Source organism: Barbus barbus, assembly GCF_936440315.1.
Source record: "Barbus barbus genome assembly, chromosome: 9".
NCBI classification, from domain to species: domain Eukaryota; kingdom Metazoa; phylum Chordata; class Actinopteri; order Cypriniformes; family Cyprinidae; genus Barbus; species Barbus barbus.
The window spans coordinates 32,587,828-32,606,068 of record NC_136737.1 but is presented as its reverse complement, the minus strand read 5'-3'; the positions used below and the strand labels follow the sequence as shown (position 1 = coordinate 32,606,068).

Sequence of the window (18,241 nt, the reverse complement as noted above, 5' to 3'; positions counted from 1 at the left end):
CACCACGACAAATTAAAAGTCTTCTAAAGACTGATTCAGATCAACTCATTTTCATGAGAAGTTGCTAAAGGAAGCTCGATTTGTTGCTAAAAGATGCTAAATGACGTCGTGAAATTAAATTGTGTCCCTACTTTAAATCTCAGCAAAAAATTAGTTATATGTCCATTTAGATATACACACATTCTCGGTCTGTTTTATCAGTCAGAAAAATGATATCAAAAGAGCCTCTAAGGATTTATTTTTATTTTTTTCTCACAATATGAAAATGGCATCAGACTTCGTCTGGTCACCCATATTAATGAATAACTCATTACTGAACTGGACCACTAGGATGTTTTGTTTCTCTGCACTAATCTGGGGTATTTCGTGGTAATTTGTGTAAGGAGCGTTTCCTCCTCTAGACGGAGCCCGTCTAATGTTGTGATCTCAGGGAGGAATGGAGGCGTGTTTTTACTGTAAGTATAAATCAGGAAGCACTTTACATAACTCCTTTATTTCCTCAAAACCTACACGCGGTAAGATCCGTCTGCTAATGACCTGACACTCGCTAAACTACTTTCTATCAAGAGAAACATTGCAACTTGAGAAATACAAGATGTATAGAAGTATTGTGCATAAAGTCTGATGAATTTAATGAATAGTCAGTGTGTTTACTCTAACATGTTGATACGCCAATAAGAAGCATATATATATATTGATATATTTACTGTAGGATTCATCTTTGTTCTTTTGCGTTTCTCCAAATGTTCAGACACGCTGGCATCATGACAGTGTTTGAAAACTGTACTGTGGTGTTAGATGTGAAGAACCTGCCTTTTAAACAGAAGAAGAAACTGAGAGTAGCTCTTCTGGAGAATGGCGGAAACATCTCATATGTCATCAACAAAGAGGTTCTGTTCATGTTTCACTCTTACCCACTGTCTTCTTTGTGTGTGTGTTTCCAAAACCCTGTTGATAAACCTGGTTAGATATGTTTTGAAGCATGGCTGCTGGTTTAAGCTGGTCCTGAGCTGGGTTCCAGGTAACAGGGAACATTCTCAGAACTTTGGCTAACGTTCTCTCAAGGTTCTCTCAAAGTTATAAACAAACATTCCTCCAGTAATGTTAATAGAATGTGTGTTCAAAGTTATCTGGTCTTTAATAATGTTCTCAAATGGTTAGTCAAGAATGTTATTTACATGTTGTTTGTAGAAGGTTTTTAAATGTTCTCATAATAATGTGAGAAAACATTCTTGAACATCCTTCTCAGCTAACAGGGAACGTTCTCCAGAGGTTGACCACAATGTTACTTATACATTGTTTCTGGAACTGTTTTCTGGAACATAAGGAAACTGGACAGTTGTATGTTCTTGGAGAATTACAAATCAATGTTCCTAGAATGCTGATTAATTAATCAAAATGAAGTTAAAAAAAAACGTTCCACTAACATTAAGAAACCTGGATATATAGAACGTTCCCATAACCAAAAATATGCTCTTAAAACGTCCTTAGAACTTCTAATTGTTAGCTGGGTTAAGCTGGTCCTAAGTAACTATCTTCTGCTCAGGACCAGCTCAAACCAGCAGCCATGCTTCGAAACATACCTAACCAGCGTATGCTGTTTTTATCAGGAGCTGCTACACTGAGAGTTTGTTTATTTGTAGATAAAGAGTTGGCTTTCAAACGACATTTACACAATTTACAGACATTTGGTTTGTTGAAACCTCTGATACTGTTAACTTTTAAGTAATTAATAATAACGCAGCGACATTGATAATCCAATGACTAGAGGCAGATTAGTGCCATACTGTGGAAAGAAATAAAGAAACCATGTGTAATATTGTTTTGTTTTGTTTTTTGCACGAAGGCTGATTTGGAGATTGTATCTCCCTCTGTATTTTAGTGGAGGTTTTTTTTTTCATTTCCTAGGAGTACAAGTGACAATTTGTATTTTCTAGACTATTTAATATTTTCTAATCACGTCCACATTTTTTGTGGTTAAAATAAAATGCTAATTAACTAACGATAGGATAATTTTATGTTAGTTCTTACAACAAGATAGCAACTGCACTTAATGCTTTATAATGCTTAAGTAAGTAAAAAGTGTTCAGTGAGTCAGTACAGCGCTGCAGTGTATCCTCTGACCTGTGTTGATCTCCTCCAGTGCTCTTTTGTGGTCACTAGCAGTGTGAATGATCTGAGCAGTAACCGGCAGCGCAGCATCCAGAAGATGCAGATCCCAGTGGTCGGGACGCAGTATGTGTGGAGCTGTCTGGACCAAGGGCATCTCCTGCCTTTGACGGAGCATAGTTTGACCTCTGAATTCCTCCCTCCTTCAGGTAGGAGTTTCTTGTACCTCATTTAAGGAATTCTCAAACTTTCTTTGTTAGAACAGAAGGTTTACTTGCATCGGATGTGAAAGGAGGTGGAGTGCAGAACAGGTTTATGTGTTTTTCTGTATGTGTGTATGCTTGTGATTGTGTTGCAGTGCAGTTTTGTTGAGAAATTTGGGTTATGAGAGTGTTAAGTGAGATTAAACCATGTGTTTTAGTGGCACTGTTGACATAATGTTGTTTTTCACCACAAAGAGGTAAAAGTGTCCACACACATACTAGGAAAAGAGAAGTTCAAAGGTCATCCTGAAGTCCCAAAGACTGAAGCTGAGATTCCTGAGAAGGGTGGGCCCCGTCCTGGCAGGTTCAGGTGCTCTCTAGTTTTTTTGTCACTGTCAGTTCAGTGCTGTTTAGATGTGCTCGTGGTTTACCTGACTATGTCTGTTCCTTCTCTCAACACAGAGTTTACAAAGAAGGCGACCATGACCTGCCTGATTTTCCTTCATATTTTCAAGTGGCCAAGTATTCAGTTTTTGAGAGGGTGAGAGACTTCATGTATCAATCACATTAACATTATTACTGGACATCAGGGTAAAATAAAATGTGTCCCCGGAGCACAAAAGCAGTCATGAGTAACACAGGTATATTTGCAGCAATAGCCAACAATACATTGTATGGATCAAAATTATACATTTTTCTTTTATGACAAAAATCATTAGGATTTTAAGTAAATATCATGTTCCATGAAGATAAATTTCCTACAGTAAATATATCAAAACTTCATTTTTGATTAGTAATATGCATTGCTAAGAACTTCATTTGAACAACTTTAAAGGAGATTTTCTCAATATTTAGATTTTTTTGCTCCCTCAGATTCCAGATTTTCAAATAGTTGTATCTCAGACAAATATTGTCCGATCATAACAAACCATACATCAGTGGAAAGATGATTTATTCAGCGTTCAGATGCTGTATAATCTCAATAATAATAAAAGATTCTTATGACTGGTTTTGTGCTCCAGGGTCACTAATAATTAGTGACAAATGTATGATGACCCATTTAACACATTCTAGTAGCGTCCAGTTTGAAAGTGTTTTCAAGTGTTTTTGTGTTTCAGGTCAAACCCAAGACTCTGTCTGTTCTGGAGCTGCAGAGTGCCAAAGGCCGAGCAGGCCAGCAGTATCGTGTGTTGTGTTCAGTCTTGCGTGAAGCTGAGGTTTGCTCATCCTGAATGTTGTTATCATAGATGGTGACGGAGCTGCTGGATTTGTCTTGTGGTGACGGTGATGGACTCTCTCTCTCTCTCTCTCGCTATAGACCGCAGTGGTTCAGGACAAGCTTGTGTTCTGCGTGACATCTGAAGACGCTGTGGAAGCATATCTGCAGCTGATGAAGGAGATGGAGACCGAGGGATTCACAGAGACACACACACTTCCCCCTGAGGTTGAGCGCTTGGCGTCCTACAGCCTGCAGCAGGTTAGATACACACAACACAGATCTGTTTTTATTCTTTTGATATATGCAGGGCCATCAACACCATACTCATTTAACACTGTGCAAATAGCCTCTTGTGTTTTGGCTGAATGTATTTATTATAAATGTTAGCCTACTGTTATTGCTTATTTTAAATATTGGCGAAGTTGTTTTTGTAGTTTCTACATGTTTATTTTAATTGTTTTAATAATTTTTTTAACAAATTCCATAGTTTGTTATTATTATTTATTTTAAAAACCATATGGTAATGAGGACCATGGTTTTACTTGTTGTGACCACTAATACTAATACTAATACTAATACTAATACTAAACTCTGGATTTTATGAACTACATTAAATTTCATTAGGGCAAACGATCATTTTAACAGAATAGCTTCTTTGTCTTTAAATACTTAGTTCTAATTAATTTGAATTGAAGTAAAATATTCACATAATTAAATTAGAGCCTGATTAAAGGGGTCATATGATGTGATTTCAAGTTTTGCTTTCTCTTTGGAGTGTTACAAGCTGTTTGTGCATAGATAAGATCCCTGAAGTTGCAAAGACTAAAGTCTCAAAACCCAAAGAGATCTTTATAAAAGTTAAGACTCTGCCACGGCCCACTAAAACGCCTCATTCAAACATGCCCCCGCATGTCTACGTCACGATGTGAGGAGATTTTCATAACACCGCCCAAATGTTTACACAAAGAAAGAAGGTGGAAGTATTATCCTGTCTGTAGTATTGTTGTTGCCGCCGGCACCATGTCCTGGAGACGCTGTGTTTCGTTGTGAAACTGAAACTACTTTGTTTGGTCTTCAAAAAGAGGACACAACTAGAAATCAGTGGTTAAGTGGTATTTACAACACTGTTCCAGAACAGTTCAACCCAAATATTAGAGTGTGTGCAGCGCATTTAATGGAGGACTGTTTCCTGAACCTGGGAGAGCAGCCTACAATGCTGGCTTGCTCAAAGACTGTTTCTATAAAGTGGGGCAATTCCAACTTTACAAGGACAGTCTGGCGCTTCTGACTCAGCCTGTAAGTATGTTTCTGCCACTGATGATTCAAACGCGAGTTTTGAGCAGTGTAGAGTAGTGCTTGTTCTTTGTTGTTGTCTATTACAAAGCAGAGCATTCCAGCTTTGTTAATATTCATATCGAATTCTCAATGACATGAGTCCAAACCAGTGAAGTATGATATTCAACCCATGCTGATGAAAACAAACGTGCTGACTAACATTTGCAAAGCGCGCGCATAAGACGTGCCTCCTAGAGCGCTCCATCTCCGATAAAGTAGGCTACATTATTGCAAAATATATGATTCATGAGATTCACACAACATAATCTATTATGTTTTACATAAATGTTTAGTTAATGGTTGGTCAGAAATCTGATGTTACATTATTAGATCCATGCATTACAGTAGGTCTTAATATAGATCTGTTTCAAAGTTAATCAAACATTAAAAGAAAAGACGGAATCACTCGCCATTCTTGATTAAACTACTGTTTATTTGCATCTTTGTTATTACTTTTAATAACAAAGATAAAGTAAAAAAAAAAAAAGAAGCTATATTGGGATTAATAATATAGTAATTATTATTAAGAAAAGAATTGGAGGACAATATGCAACGTTTCTTGGTGATTTTGCTTTGAAATCTTCAGAAAACTTCAACTAAATTTTTCTCAAAATCAGCTGCTGCCTCTATCGGCTGTAGCTCAGTAATTTTAGAAAATGTGCTCATTCCGACTCATTTTGCAGCACGGGTCACATATTAGCCTATTGGCGATTTAGCAAACACTCATCAGCAGTGTTGGGGAAAGGTACTTTTAAAAGTAATGCATTACAATATTGCGTTACTCCCTAAAAAGTAACTAATTAGGTTAGTTACTTTTTATGGAAAGTAATGCGTTACGTTACTTTTGCCCTACTTTCGCATTACTTTTTAAATATGAGCAGGGCTTGATTGTTTTTAATATAAGTTCTATTTATAGCAAATGTAAAAGCCCTTTCACACCAAAAAGTGTCATGAATAAACCTCAGGCTGAAGGAAGAGTAAATTCACGTCTGTACAGTAGAACGCAGGAGAAGAAGCTTCAGCAATAATAAAAAAAACAATGAAGCACAATTGTTAGTTTATCTAAAGTCATTTTTGCTTATTAGTATGATTGAACTGGATCATCAAAGACATTGGTTAATAAAAAGGGATTAGATACATTTGTGTTATTTAACGTATTTAATTGTTGCAGGTTTGAGTCATATTCTGAGTTTTCATTTCACAGTTTTAATTCATTTTGAGGAATACTAAATCTGTTTTTTTGCGAGTGAGATGAATTAATGCATTCACATTTAGTCTAGAACTACAGTAATATCATATTCACACAGTGCACACAACGCCTCTGTACTTCTGATTTCTCCCAATATGGGACAGGAGACTTGTCAGTCAATAAATGGGAAAACAGAGTAACTGGCGTTCCATTGTGAGATCCCGAACTCAGATGAGTGACAGATTTTATTGATTGTAAAGTGATCGGCCTTTCACACTCTTGAGGCTATATATAGGCCTAGCTCTAATCCGTTGAATAAAAGTATTGTTTTTCATGCTGCTAAGAGGACCGACGGCCAATTACACGCTGCAGAGTTTTGGAAGTGACATCTAAATGCGTGATTCACTCTGAAGCTGGAATAGACATAGTGATACTAGCACGGGACAAAACTAATATATATATATATATAACTAATAAATATTGCTAAAAAATATTCATATCAATGTACTGTTTTAAAATTCCATTCCAATTATTTGTAAAAGTAATGCCTTGTAAATAATCTTAAACGTCTCACTCTTGTCATGGAGCTGCTGCTCCATCCCACAGTAAAAAAATAAAATATTGAGATTTTGTAAGCTTGAAGCTAAAGTTTAAGTAAATATTTATTTGTCCATTTGACAGTCGGCCTAAAATTCAAATGTGAATTTTTAATTAAGTAAATGCCTGTCTAACTTTTATCTAAACATGTTGTTTTTATGCATAATCTCAATTTTAACAATAAAATGTAATATACAGGCAGTGATGCATGTGCAACAATATTAATGTGCGTAATTCTGATCTACTGTCTTAACATAATATAGTAGAACATTATCATTTATTCTTAATCATAATATGATAAGTTTCTATTACTATCGAAGGCTGTATGCTTTATATGTAGCTCTGCTTGACACATTTTGTGTTGGGGGTCCCTGCTCCACGTCTCTGTCGCCTAAGGGGTCCTTACCCTGAAAAACGTTGAAAACCCCCGATGTAGAGTATGTGGAAAATAATGTGTTTTTTAACTTTAAACCACATAAACACATTGCATTACACCAAATACACAAAATATTGTTCTTTTTAGCAGCATCATATGACCCGTTTAAAGATAAATAGTGTCTTATATAAATTAGGAGTTAATAATTTAGAAATGCTAAAGTTCTTAAAGGGACAGTTCACCCAAAAGTGAAAATGGTCATAATTTACTCACCCTCATGTCATTCCAAATTTCAATACATTTCTGTCCAGTATACAAACAGTGGAATACAGTAGAAATCAAGGGTAACCAAAGTGGTTTGATAACATTCTACAAACGATCTTCTTTTGTGTTCTACAGAAGGTTTGAACGACATGAGAGTGAAGAAATTATGAATGATTTCTGCATTATAGCTCAAAATCATTAGGGCCTTTCGCACCGCATGAACCTTTTCATAGTACCCAAAGTAATTGTGGAACTACCCACTTTTTGGCGTGTTCGCACCGCGGGAACTAGGAACGGTTTTAGTTCCAGGAACTAAATTAGCTCCTACTTCAGAGTAAGGTTTAAAACAGTTCTAGGAACTATCCGTGACGTAAATGTACGCTGATTGGCTAAACGCGTACGAAAACGCCCTCACCCGCCATGATTTAAAACACTGTGTAAACATATACTGTGTAAACATTGTATCATACTGAGAGCATTTATAAACGGCATTTACCAGAAGACTTCGTCTACGGCGTTTTGTGCTTCTATCAGCCTCAATGAAATGTAACACGGCAAATTGTCGTTGGAGATTCTTCCTTTCCGTTCTTTCAATCGCTTGACATTTACGTCGACATTCCATGTCCATTATTGTGAAACCCACGAGACACGACAAAAACACAGCTCCGATCACAGCATCCTCCATCCTCCTGTTGTTAACATCGTTGTTCTTCTTTTTTAACCTTGTTAAATGCCATGCATAAATGACGTCGCTGTCGACCGGCTTACGTCACTTCTTAGTACCCACTGTCGGTGCAAATGCAACTCTTTAAATGGTACTGGGAAATAGTTCCCAGTACTTTAGTACTGTACTTTTAGTTCTGGAACGAAAGCGGTGCGAAAGGCCCTGTTGCTTTACTGTCAAGTTCCTTTCTATGTGACAAAAATGCATTATTAAGTTCATTGTTAAGAATTCAGAAATATCTATCATTATTTGTTTCTGTCCTGTTTTATTTATTCTTTTATTTACTCCTATTTAAGGCCCTATAACCCAGTAAAACATTGACGAGGAACTCATGGGCCGGATTTGTCCAGGGCCGAATTTAAATGGATATATGGATATATGTATAACATGTGTCTAATGGGTGTGAAGTAATCGCTGACTCTTTTGTTTGGCAGCTGCTGTTGGAGGAGAAGCTGAACTGCAGCACATTGTCTCAGGACGTTGGTGTCTTTGTGGAGCTGGTTTGGACTGAAGCTCTCGGTTCCCTTAATAACATCCTGACAGTCCCTGTCTCCAGAATCAGCCTGAATGATGTGAGAATGAGCGCAGATCATCAGTAAAGAAGCTGACAGGAATCTGCTGTGTTTAACGCTGTGTTTGTTGGCTCTGTGATGCTGCAGGTGAGCAGGGTGGAGGGATTGTTACTGCAGGCACAGAAGACTGAGAAAGAGGATGAAGTCAAAGCCCTGCTGGAGGAGGTCAACACTCTTCTGCCCCTCAGAATGACCGACCCTCCATCCAAACACAAGCTTGTGTCTCAGAAACTGGACCTTTGTCAGGTATATCACATACATCAATTATACTTTAAAATACAGTATATATTTTGGAAACATATTTATTTACATGTATGTATTTATATTATTTATATTACAGATAAATATGTTTAATATATAAATATATTTTTCTTAAATATTAACATGTATGTGTGTGTATGTATACATAATAAATATACACAGTACATACACATATATTATGTGAACACAAACTTTTATTTCGCGTGCAATTAATCGTGATTAATCTTTTGACAGCGCTGGTTTAAATAAATAAAAGTCAAACAAATACTGAATAAAATTCCTTTACATTTGAGAACTGAATTTGGCTTTTTGATTCAACAATGCAGATCTGAGCTGTTCACTCTTGTATCTCTTCTATGGTCTCCAGCTGATCAGAGATATTGTAAATGTGAGCGAGGCCACTCTGGGAAGCCCCTCGCCCTCGTCTCTGGGAAAGTATCGAGCTCTGAGGTGCAGCATTGAGGTCGTTCCACCACAAAACCCTGAGTATCGTGTTGTCTCTCGACTGCTTCAGGACAGGTAAACATGATTGTGCTGAATGTGGCCGGAAGTTAAAACACAAACATATTTCAGAGTATGTCTTTAAATAATTATGTTAATCTTATATGCACTCCAGGCCTGTTCAGATTCAGCAGATACTGCGTGTCAGCAGAGGGGTGGAGCTTCAGTTGTTTATGGAGGATTTAGGCAACATTAAGCCCCTCCTCCACTCCACTACTCCCAGCAGTTTTGTTGGAATACTGTCACGGTGAGAGTTATTAATGCATCATTTATTTGAATATTTCCTTCAAGTGAGTGCTGAAATAAGACAACCCTGAGAGCAAGCAACCATTGAATCAATGTTAAAAATAGTTGATTTGTCAATGTTAATTGCATTGAATTAATATCATTTTAAAACATCTCTTTCTTTATTAATGCATACGTGTTTACATTGAAACACTATTGTAAGCACTGAAAGAGAATTAACTTAATAAAAACCAAGAGTAAAGAACTAAAGCAAACACTGATCACAACAATAGTGGTTTGTTGAAATTTCAAAATGTTTTCAACGGTAATTGCAGGTGCAAAAGTGATATTAATTCAGTGCCATTAACATTGATTCAGTGGTTTTCACCTGCTCTCTTGCTATCTGGGAATCAAGGAAATGAGGAATACAAAAATACCATATTGGCCAATCCTGAAATACAAACCAAAAATCTAATATCTAAATATAAATTTTTGCATTGTCTATTCAATAATTTACTCTTCTGCAATAGCCATGTCTTCATTTTTAGCTTTTCTCAGATTAAGTTGATATGTTTGATTGATCAGCTTATTATGTAATTAACTGAATATACATTTTTAAACATTGTCTATAGAGGTCTGCTGCTGCCCAGGGTTGGAGTTGAACAGCATGGGATTGAGAGGACGGATATCGGGAATCTTGGAGGAGGAATCTACTTCAGTGACTCTCTGAAGTCAGTTGTCTTCAGCATTACTCAGTCATCTCTTAATATAACAGATGTGTTTATAATGTGAATCCACTATCATGATGACAGCTGGAGATTTAGCCAGTCAGCAGGTTTCTTCTCTGTGTTAAAGGACTAGTGTGAAATACTCCAAGCCCAGTGAGACTGACGGCTCTCGGCTGCTGTTGGTGTGTGAAGTGGCTTTGGGTCGGTGTAAGCACCTGCTGAAGAAAGACACCACTTTGACTTGTGCTCCTGACGGCTACCACAGTGTTCATGGAGTCCAACGCTCTCCCAACAGACTCTCTGAATTTGAGGTGCTTTTCTTACTCGTTTTCTGTGTGCTTAAACATTCTGCTTGTGTTTTTGGGATCTGATGTGTGTTTCTATTTAAACAGGATGATGAGTTTGTGGTCTATAACACAGAGCAGATCAGACTGAAGTATGTGGTGCAGTACAGTCTGGAGGGAGACGAGTTAAAAGAGTTCCAGCCTCAAATCAACACCTCTGTGGAGCTCACAGACACGACACCTGACGTCTGTGAGTGAAGTTTAGTGAACAGGACATTCTGAGAGAGACAAGCTTTTACATGTGGAGGAATCGGTTTTAACTAGGACTGACAAATTCATTAAAATGAACTAATAGTTATCGCCTTACTTACCCAGCTGATTGATTACATTGATAATTGCAAACATTTTTTTTATTACAAGTTTCCTAAAAAGTTAGGTTTAAATATGCAAATGAGTCATTATTTATTGAAATATGCGCTAATTTGCATAATTTCTAGTACAAAAATCTAAACACTGGATGATGTCATTAAAAAATTATTGTTTAATTCTTTTGACGTATTAGAGTCAAAAGTTTTTACAAAGGGAATTTTGGGTATCTCATTTTTGTCAGAAACGGACATAACACACTATATTTTCACAATTTTGGGGGGAATAAAATGTTGTATATAATCAAGCAAATTATATATGAACAAATCCCTCTGTAAAAACCTTCAGGATATGGACTATAGGAATAAAACTGTAAAGTTTGGTGTGTGTAAGTGCTACTGAAGTGGAGATTTATGGCTCAGTGTAGGAGAAAAAAACTCATTTTGAGAAAACGGCCTTAAAAAATATGTATGTTATTGAAATCTATTGTCTATCTAATCTAAAATAGATAAAGTGCTATAAAAGAAACACTTAACTTGGATGCTTTCTTTCCACTAGTCTGAAAAAACACTTTATGAAAAACCAAAAAGCCCAAAACTTGACAGGTGCATGAAAAAACTGTTTTTGCTTACAATGTATCCCCTTAAATTTTTAATCAAATGAATGGCATTATGTTGGAGCCCATAACCTTGTGGGTCACAAAATCCTCCCCTGATTTGAGCTCATGGTGGAACGACCGGTTCCTCAGGGCTACCTGATGCTCTGTGAAGCTGAATGCTATGATTTGTGTTGTTCAGTTCATCAGTGGTTTTGTGTGAATGTGTTTCTTTAGTGTCCAGTGATGACAGTGAGGGTCTGGAGTCCACTAAGAATCCTCTGGAGGAGATGAACGCAGGTTTGCTGGACAGCAGTGGTCAGAAACTTCCTCTACAGGCTGTCAATGTGAAGTGCAAGCTGATGGACCTGCTGTGTCAGGTATGATACTACAGTTTGAAATTTACAATTAGTCTCGAGAAATGAGCATGATTGATTCCAAAGTAAACCAAAAGAACTAAACAATGAACAAAACCGGTACTAAACTAAAGCTAAAACAAGGCAGTGATGGACACAATCAAGGAACAAACATGTCGACAGAACTCTGAAATATTATACCGCAACATTAATTTCTTCCCCACTTCCACCAGGTCATCATTTTCCAGACCTACACAAACCAGAGTGCTGTTCCCATTGAAGCAAAGTATGTCTTTCCACTGGAGGAGACGGCAGCAGTGTGTGGATTTGAAGCCTTTATCAATGGAAAACACGTCATTGGAAAGGTGCGAGTCATTCAGAATTTGTCAAATGCAGTTTCTGCTTTTTCAACCACTTTCTCATCTGTTTCTGTCATATTTTTTGTCCTGTAGGTAAAGGAAAAGGAGCAGGCTCGTAAGGAGTACAAGCAAGCCATAGAGAAAGGTCATGGAGCCTACCTGATGGACCAGGATGCACCTGTGAGTTACTGATCTGGAGCTCGTGTGTGTGTGTGTGGTAATGTATCAGAAGGTTTCTTTAAGGTCATGTGTTTATGTGAGGCAGGATGTATTTACTATCAGCGTGGGCAATCTTCCTCCTGGAGCCACGGTTTTGATCAAGGTGACGTTCATCACTGAGCTGGTGGTCAGATCAGGCTCTATAGTCTTCTCACTGTCTGGCAGCGTGGCACCATGGCAACAGAGAGCCGCCCTTAATCAGACAACTCAGGTGCGACGCTCTTTTGTCACTCTGTTTAAAATCCTGTTTGATTGTTAGTGTTTTTGACTTACACCTGTGTTGCATTTCAGGCCACTGTTGAAAAGATTGGTGTGACGGAGCTTCAGTCAGAGGGGTGAGAATCTCAAATACTGGAGAATTCACAGGGAAATTCACTCAAGATTCACTAAAAATGCACCTGCTGATGAGTAACAATATAAAGGGCAATTATTTCATGTAGCAAACCACATATGTGATCCTGGAGCACAAAACCAGTCATCAGGGTCAATTTTTTTAAATTGAGATTTATACATCATCTGAAAGCTGAATAAATGATCTGTTCATTGATGTTAAAAATATTTGACAATTTTCATGTTTGTTAGGATAGATATTTGAAAATCTGGAATCTGAGGGTGCAATCGCCTTTAAAGTTGTCCAAATGAAGTTCTTAGCAATGCATATTACTACTAAAAAATCAAATGTTCATATATTTACAGTAGGAATTTACAAAATATCTTAATAGAGCACAATCTTTACTTAATGTCCTAATGATTTTTGGCATAAAAGAAAAATTAATAATTTTGACCCATACAGTGTATTTTTGGCTATTGCTACAAATATACCCCAGTGCCTTAAGACTGGTTTTGTGCTCCAGGGTCACAAATAACATAATTTAACACTTAACCTTTAGCCTTTATAACTTCCTGCTTTATATCCAGTACCACCTGGTCTAATTTGGACAGTGGGTGGTTACAAGGTTGTTGCATTGTACTGTTTAGTGTATGGTTTTGATCAAAATGTTCAGTATCTTCTCTTTGATTTGTTCCCTCTCTCTTTCTTCAGGGAGTTTTCTCTGTCTATGTCCATTGAAATGCCTTATGAGATCATCAACTTGAGCTCTTCACACCGCATCAAAACCAAGGTTATTAATTCACTTCGGTGCATGGTCTTACAAAAATACTTCAATAAAACATGAAGTAGCCTATTTTAACAGTATGAGTGTTTCCCGTTCAGAGGACAGACTGTAAGGCAGTGATCAGCACGTTACCGGGACAGACTCTGGGATCTGAAGGGTTACAGGTGTCCTTCAGTCTTTCTAATATCCACATGCCCAGGATGTGGGTCGAGAACCATCCGGATAAAGATAGTCAGGTGAAGAAATGATCACTCAAATCTGTTTTCCTGTCTGTCATGGTTGTTGCACTCAAAGATTGCCACTTTCCATTTTACGCTCTCTGACAAAAATGATCACTGATATGGATCTGATGCCTGCAGGCCTGCATGCTGGTGTTTTATCCAGACTTTAAGTCAAGCGTGGGGGTGTCCTGCTCTGGAGGTCCGTCCAGTGTGAGCGATGTGGTCATTCTTCTGGACTCCTCCAAGTCGATGCGGGGAGATGCCATGCTGAACGCCCGCAGGATTGCCCTTCAAGTCCTCAAATCTCTGGACCGCTCACTGAAGATCAACATCATCTCTTTCAGCACTGGTTGGTGCTCACCCCTTACACAAAGAAAATATATTTCCTAATATATGAATGATCAATTTATTAAATGGCATAACAGTGTATTAGTGTAAACATATTACAATATATTGAATAATACATAAGGAATTGCCACTTTCATTTATTGAAAAATATGTGACAATATATTTACTTATCACAATATATGTAATTTTATAATCAGTAATACACTTTATAATATATAGATAAGATATGGTACTGCATGTGTAACACATATTTACTCATATATTTCCAAATATGTGTATATACTGCATATTTCTTATTTTTAACAAGCATTTATGATATGCATGTTTCATATTTTAAAATATAGCTGGGTTACAATAGCATAAGCACACCCTCTCCCACAAACTATCACTGTGCTGAAAAGTGCACAAAAACACATGAAATAAGACTTAATTTAACATTTTTACTCTCCTTTAGCAATCAGAAGCAAAGCAAGCTGGGAACTAGAGATCTGCTTTAACTCATTCACTGAATGTATATATATATATATGTATATGTGTGTGTATATGTGTGTGTTTGTACATACATTCACTTTTATATGGGAGCATCTATGAGCAATATATACTCAAACGTTATGAATTAGGGGTGGGCGATATGACCTAAAATTAATATCACGGTATTTTTTATCTTTTGAACGGTGACGGTATAATATCACGGTATAACTTTTTTTTGGTACATTTTGGGAGGAGTAGCCTGTCCTGTCTCTTTAGTATGTGAATAAAGTTAATATTTTTATAATATAATAAGTAAATGGTAGGTATCCTTATCAAAAAGAGACATGGGAGAGTATTATGCATTCTCAATATTTATTTTGCAAAAACCTAAAGATCTTACTTAACAGTGTACAACAAAACAAAAATTAGCAGTGTAATAACACAAGAACAGTGTAATAATGTGTACTTTTCTCAAAAACTAACTCTCTCTTCATCTGAACTCTGATGAAACTAGACATTCAAGTTCTTTGCCAGGAACACCAACCTGTCAACATTTTCTGGCTTCAGTGATGCCCTGGAGCTTGTTACAATATTGCCCCCTGTGCTGAATGCACGCTCGGAGGGTGAGCTTGTGGCTGGGATGCATAAGTATTTTTTTGCCAGACGGCTAATGCGCGGGAAGTGGGAACATTGGAGACGCCACCACTCCAGTGGATCAGAGTCACTGTCAGCCGTCACCATCAGCAGGTAGCCATCTAGCTCCATGTCAATGCCCTGCTGCTTTGGTGGTGCACTGCTACACTTTTTGAAGAAACTGCCCAGGCTGTGTTTGGGCTTTTTCAGTTGTACAGGAGCAGTGCTACTTTCCCTCTCGCTTTGGTCCTCTGTGGAAGAGGCATCTGTGGCTGTCTTCTCCTCCAGTGCTTTGGTTTCTGTAGCTACTCTGCTCCTCACTTCCTCCAACTTTTCAGGTGACATGTAGGTGGTCTTGAACCGTGGGTCCAGGAATGTTGCCATGGTGAGCAGCTCATCAGTGGCAGGATCTTTGTATTTTTCATTCAAATAATCCAAGACCCTCTTCTTGATGTCCTCGCACAGTCCTGCTTTGTCTTCTTCTGGCTTCAAAATGTTTGTATTGAGTAGATGGAGGACTGGCTTAACATAGGAGACACTAACATACTCCTCTCCTGACAGGGCATCTGTAAAATCTTGCAGAGGCTTCAGTGCTTTGGTTATGGCCTCCAACACATCAATGTCTTGCCAGGTGGGTAGAAGGTGGCGTGACTTTTGGTCTGCCGCCAGGACTTGAGTGATGGCCTTCTCCTGCTCCAACACCCTTTCCATCATTTTGACACGGGACCCCCACCTTGTTGGGGATTCTGTGATCAGCTTGTGGGGGGGCATGTTCAGCTCTCTCTGTGCACTGGTCAGGGCATTCTTCTTTTTCCAGCTGTAGGAGAATGTGCTGACCACTTTTTTGCACATACCTGTGGCCCGTGCAACTCGAGCATCATGTTGGACACTCCTCTCTGGGAAGTAAAAAGAACGGATAAAAATATTAGCATAAGTGGGAAAAGTAGGTTATCATAGTTGAAAAACGTAATAAACCATTAACTGTAGAGCAGCATAAGTATTTATTGTATGGACACACTGAACATTAGGCTATTACAAATCTAATAGGCCATGTTGTATGCATGTTGGTCAATATTTTGCACATTCCTGCACAAATAGTACAGCTTTTTCATTTTAAATACATTTATATTGTACATATTTTTAATAATATTTTTCATATAATCTGATGATAATTGAATTTTATATTTATGTTTTTTTTTTTACTTTCTGATCCGGTCCCCAGAGGAATCACGGTTAAACAATACTAACAATGAAAAATACAATACTAATGTGGTGGCCTTAAATTTGTTTTTGTTTTCTTTTTTTAATACAAACAGAAAAGGACTTGACAAATTTTCTGAATATAAAATGTTAGGTTTAGAAAGTGTAACTTACCAATAGCGTTGTGCAGTCTGTGTCCAAAACATGCGAGTCTCGTCCATTTATTGATTTCCAGAGCGCGCACCATGTTTGCACCGCTGTCAGTCGTCATGCACACCAAACGCGCTTCATCCAAGCCCCAGGCGGAAAGTGCATCCTTCAGTCCTAACGCAATTATTGCTCCGGTGTGGTCTTCGGGGAAGAAGGCGGTCTGTAGGCATCTGCTGCGCAACTTCCAGTCATCGTCAATGAAGTGGATGGTGAGGCTAATGTATGGCTCAGTAGTTCGGCTGGACCATAAATCAGTAGTGGCCGAGTAGGCTTCAAGGTGGCGAATTTCGTTCATGACTCTGTCCCGTACCTCCGTGTACAGCTCTGGCAGACACTTCTGGCTAAAAAATTTCCGACCAGGCAGCTCGTATCTTGAGTCCAGAGTGTGAACCACATGTCTGAAGCCATCTCTCTCTATGGTTTGAATGGGCACCATGTCCTTTGCGATATATAGCGCAATTGCCCTGGTAATATCTTTCCATTTCTTACTACTCTTGTCGTAAGGTGTAGCAGCAGTAAACGATGCCTTCAGTGAAAGCTGTGTAGTCTTGGGACGCGCTCCGCTGGTGCTGCTGGTCCCACTTGCGCTCGTTTTGGCCCGGGTTGCCTCTTCATATTCACGGGCGTGCGTGTTTTTTAAATGATGAAACAGGTTGCTTGTGTTTCCACCTCTTGCTGTCACAACACGGCGGCAAACCTTGCATATTACTGAAGTTTGCTCCGTGTCGGATGATTTAAAACCGAACCAGTTCCAAATAACGGAGGTTCCTCCTCTTTTTGGAACGAGAGTTACCTCTACAGCGGCCTCGGTCTCTCCGTCTGGTTCTGACACTTCACTCATCTCTTTTCAAATAGTATATAGTCTACAGGCCCGACCTTTCTTCACGATGTTTCACCAGTCGTTTAATGGCCACTCCGCTTTTACCTACCACGTGCAAGGCTGATACGAATGTGTTTTACTTTTTTATTTACAACAAGATATATAGTATAAGGACAGGTATTCAGACCACAACTGAACGTTTGAAGAAAATTTAATGCCTTATTATTTAGAATTAGATATTATTGATGTAAATGCAGCCGTTCAAGGAACATAATTGATTTATTACGGTATTGACGGTATTAGAAAATCCATGTCGTGGCGCAATGTCACACCGGTGATGACTATGACACCGGTGTACCGCCCACCCCTATTATGAATATTAGATTTATCTTTGTCCTCATTTCTAAATATATTTGTATGCCATATATTGTCAATGCATATTGAAAAATATAAGCACTAGTTTCCAATATATGGAAATGTATCATGTAAAATATCACATTATATTTAGCAGTATATTCTCATATATTTTTGTTTCGTAAGGGACTGAAACTGTCTGATATTGTTTTATTGATCTGATCATCATGTGGAAATGTTCATATCGCTCTTGTTCTTGTGAAAATGTGTTTTTACAGATTACAAGGAAGCTTTTCCTGCACCGGTGCCTATAGATGAGGCATCTGAAGCAGCCAGAAGATTCATTATGGTGAGTAATGTTTACAGATGTTTGTGAATCCCAGTTTC

General features: G+C 38.1%; 1 protein-coding gene across 3 annotated transcripts in view; it reads left to right on the top strand.

Annotated features, from left to right (window-relative positions):
- The first annotated feature begins 500 nt into the window (after positions 1-500).
- LOC306875126 (protein mono-ADP-ribosyltransferase PARP4-like) overlaps positions 501-18,241 on the top strand; it is a 43,990-nt gene continuing 26,249 nt past the window's right edge. For all 3 annotated transcript variants that reach the window (XM_079425539.1, XM_079425537.1, XM_079425538.1), the window contains exons 1-23: positions 501-515; positions 752-890; positions 2,144-2,318; positions 2,568-2,682; positions 2,775-2,853; positions 3,431-3,529; positions 3,631-3,789; positions 8,451-8,588; positions 8,676-8,834; positions 9,217-9,368; positions 9,466-9,597; positions 10,208-10,306; positions 10,431-10,614; positions 10,696-10,837; positions 11,786-11,928; positions 12,138-12,269; positions 12,357-12,443; positions 12,529-12,693; positions 12,774-12,817; positions 13,525-13,603; positions 13,696-13,833; positions 13,957-14,167; positions 18,133-18,203. In XM_079425539.1, the coding sequence (XP_079281665.1) occupies positions 765-890; positions 2,144-2,318; positions 2,568-2,682; positions 2,775-2,853; positions 3,431-3,529; positions 3,631-3,789; positions 8,451-8,588; positions 8,676-8,834; positions 9,217-9,368; positions 9,466-9,597; positions 10,208-10,306; positions 10,431-10,614; positions 10,696-10,837; positions 11,786-11,928; positions 12,138-12,269; positions 12,357-12,443; positions 12,529-12,693; positions 12,774-12,817; positions 13,525-13,603; positions 13,696-13,833; positions 13,957-14,167; positions 18,133-18,203 (2,829 nt within the window). In that variant the 5' untranslated portion in view covers positions 501-515; positions 752-764. The remainder of the gene's footprint in view (positions 516-751; positions 891-2,143; positions 2,319-2,567; positions 2,683-2,774; positions 2,854-3,430; positions 3,530-3,630; positions 3,790-8,450; positions 8,589-8,675; positions 8,835-9,216; positions 9,369-9,465; positions 9,598-10,207; positions 10,307-10,430; positions 10,615-10,695; positions 10,838-11,785; positions 11,929-12,137; positions 12,270-12,356; positions 12,444-12,528; positions 12,694-12,773; positions 12,818-13,524; positions 13,604-13,695; positions 13,834-13,956; positions 14,168-18,132; positions 18,204-18,241) is intronic.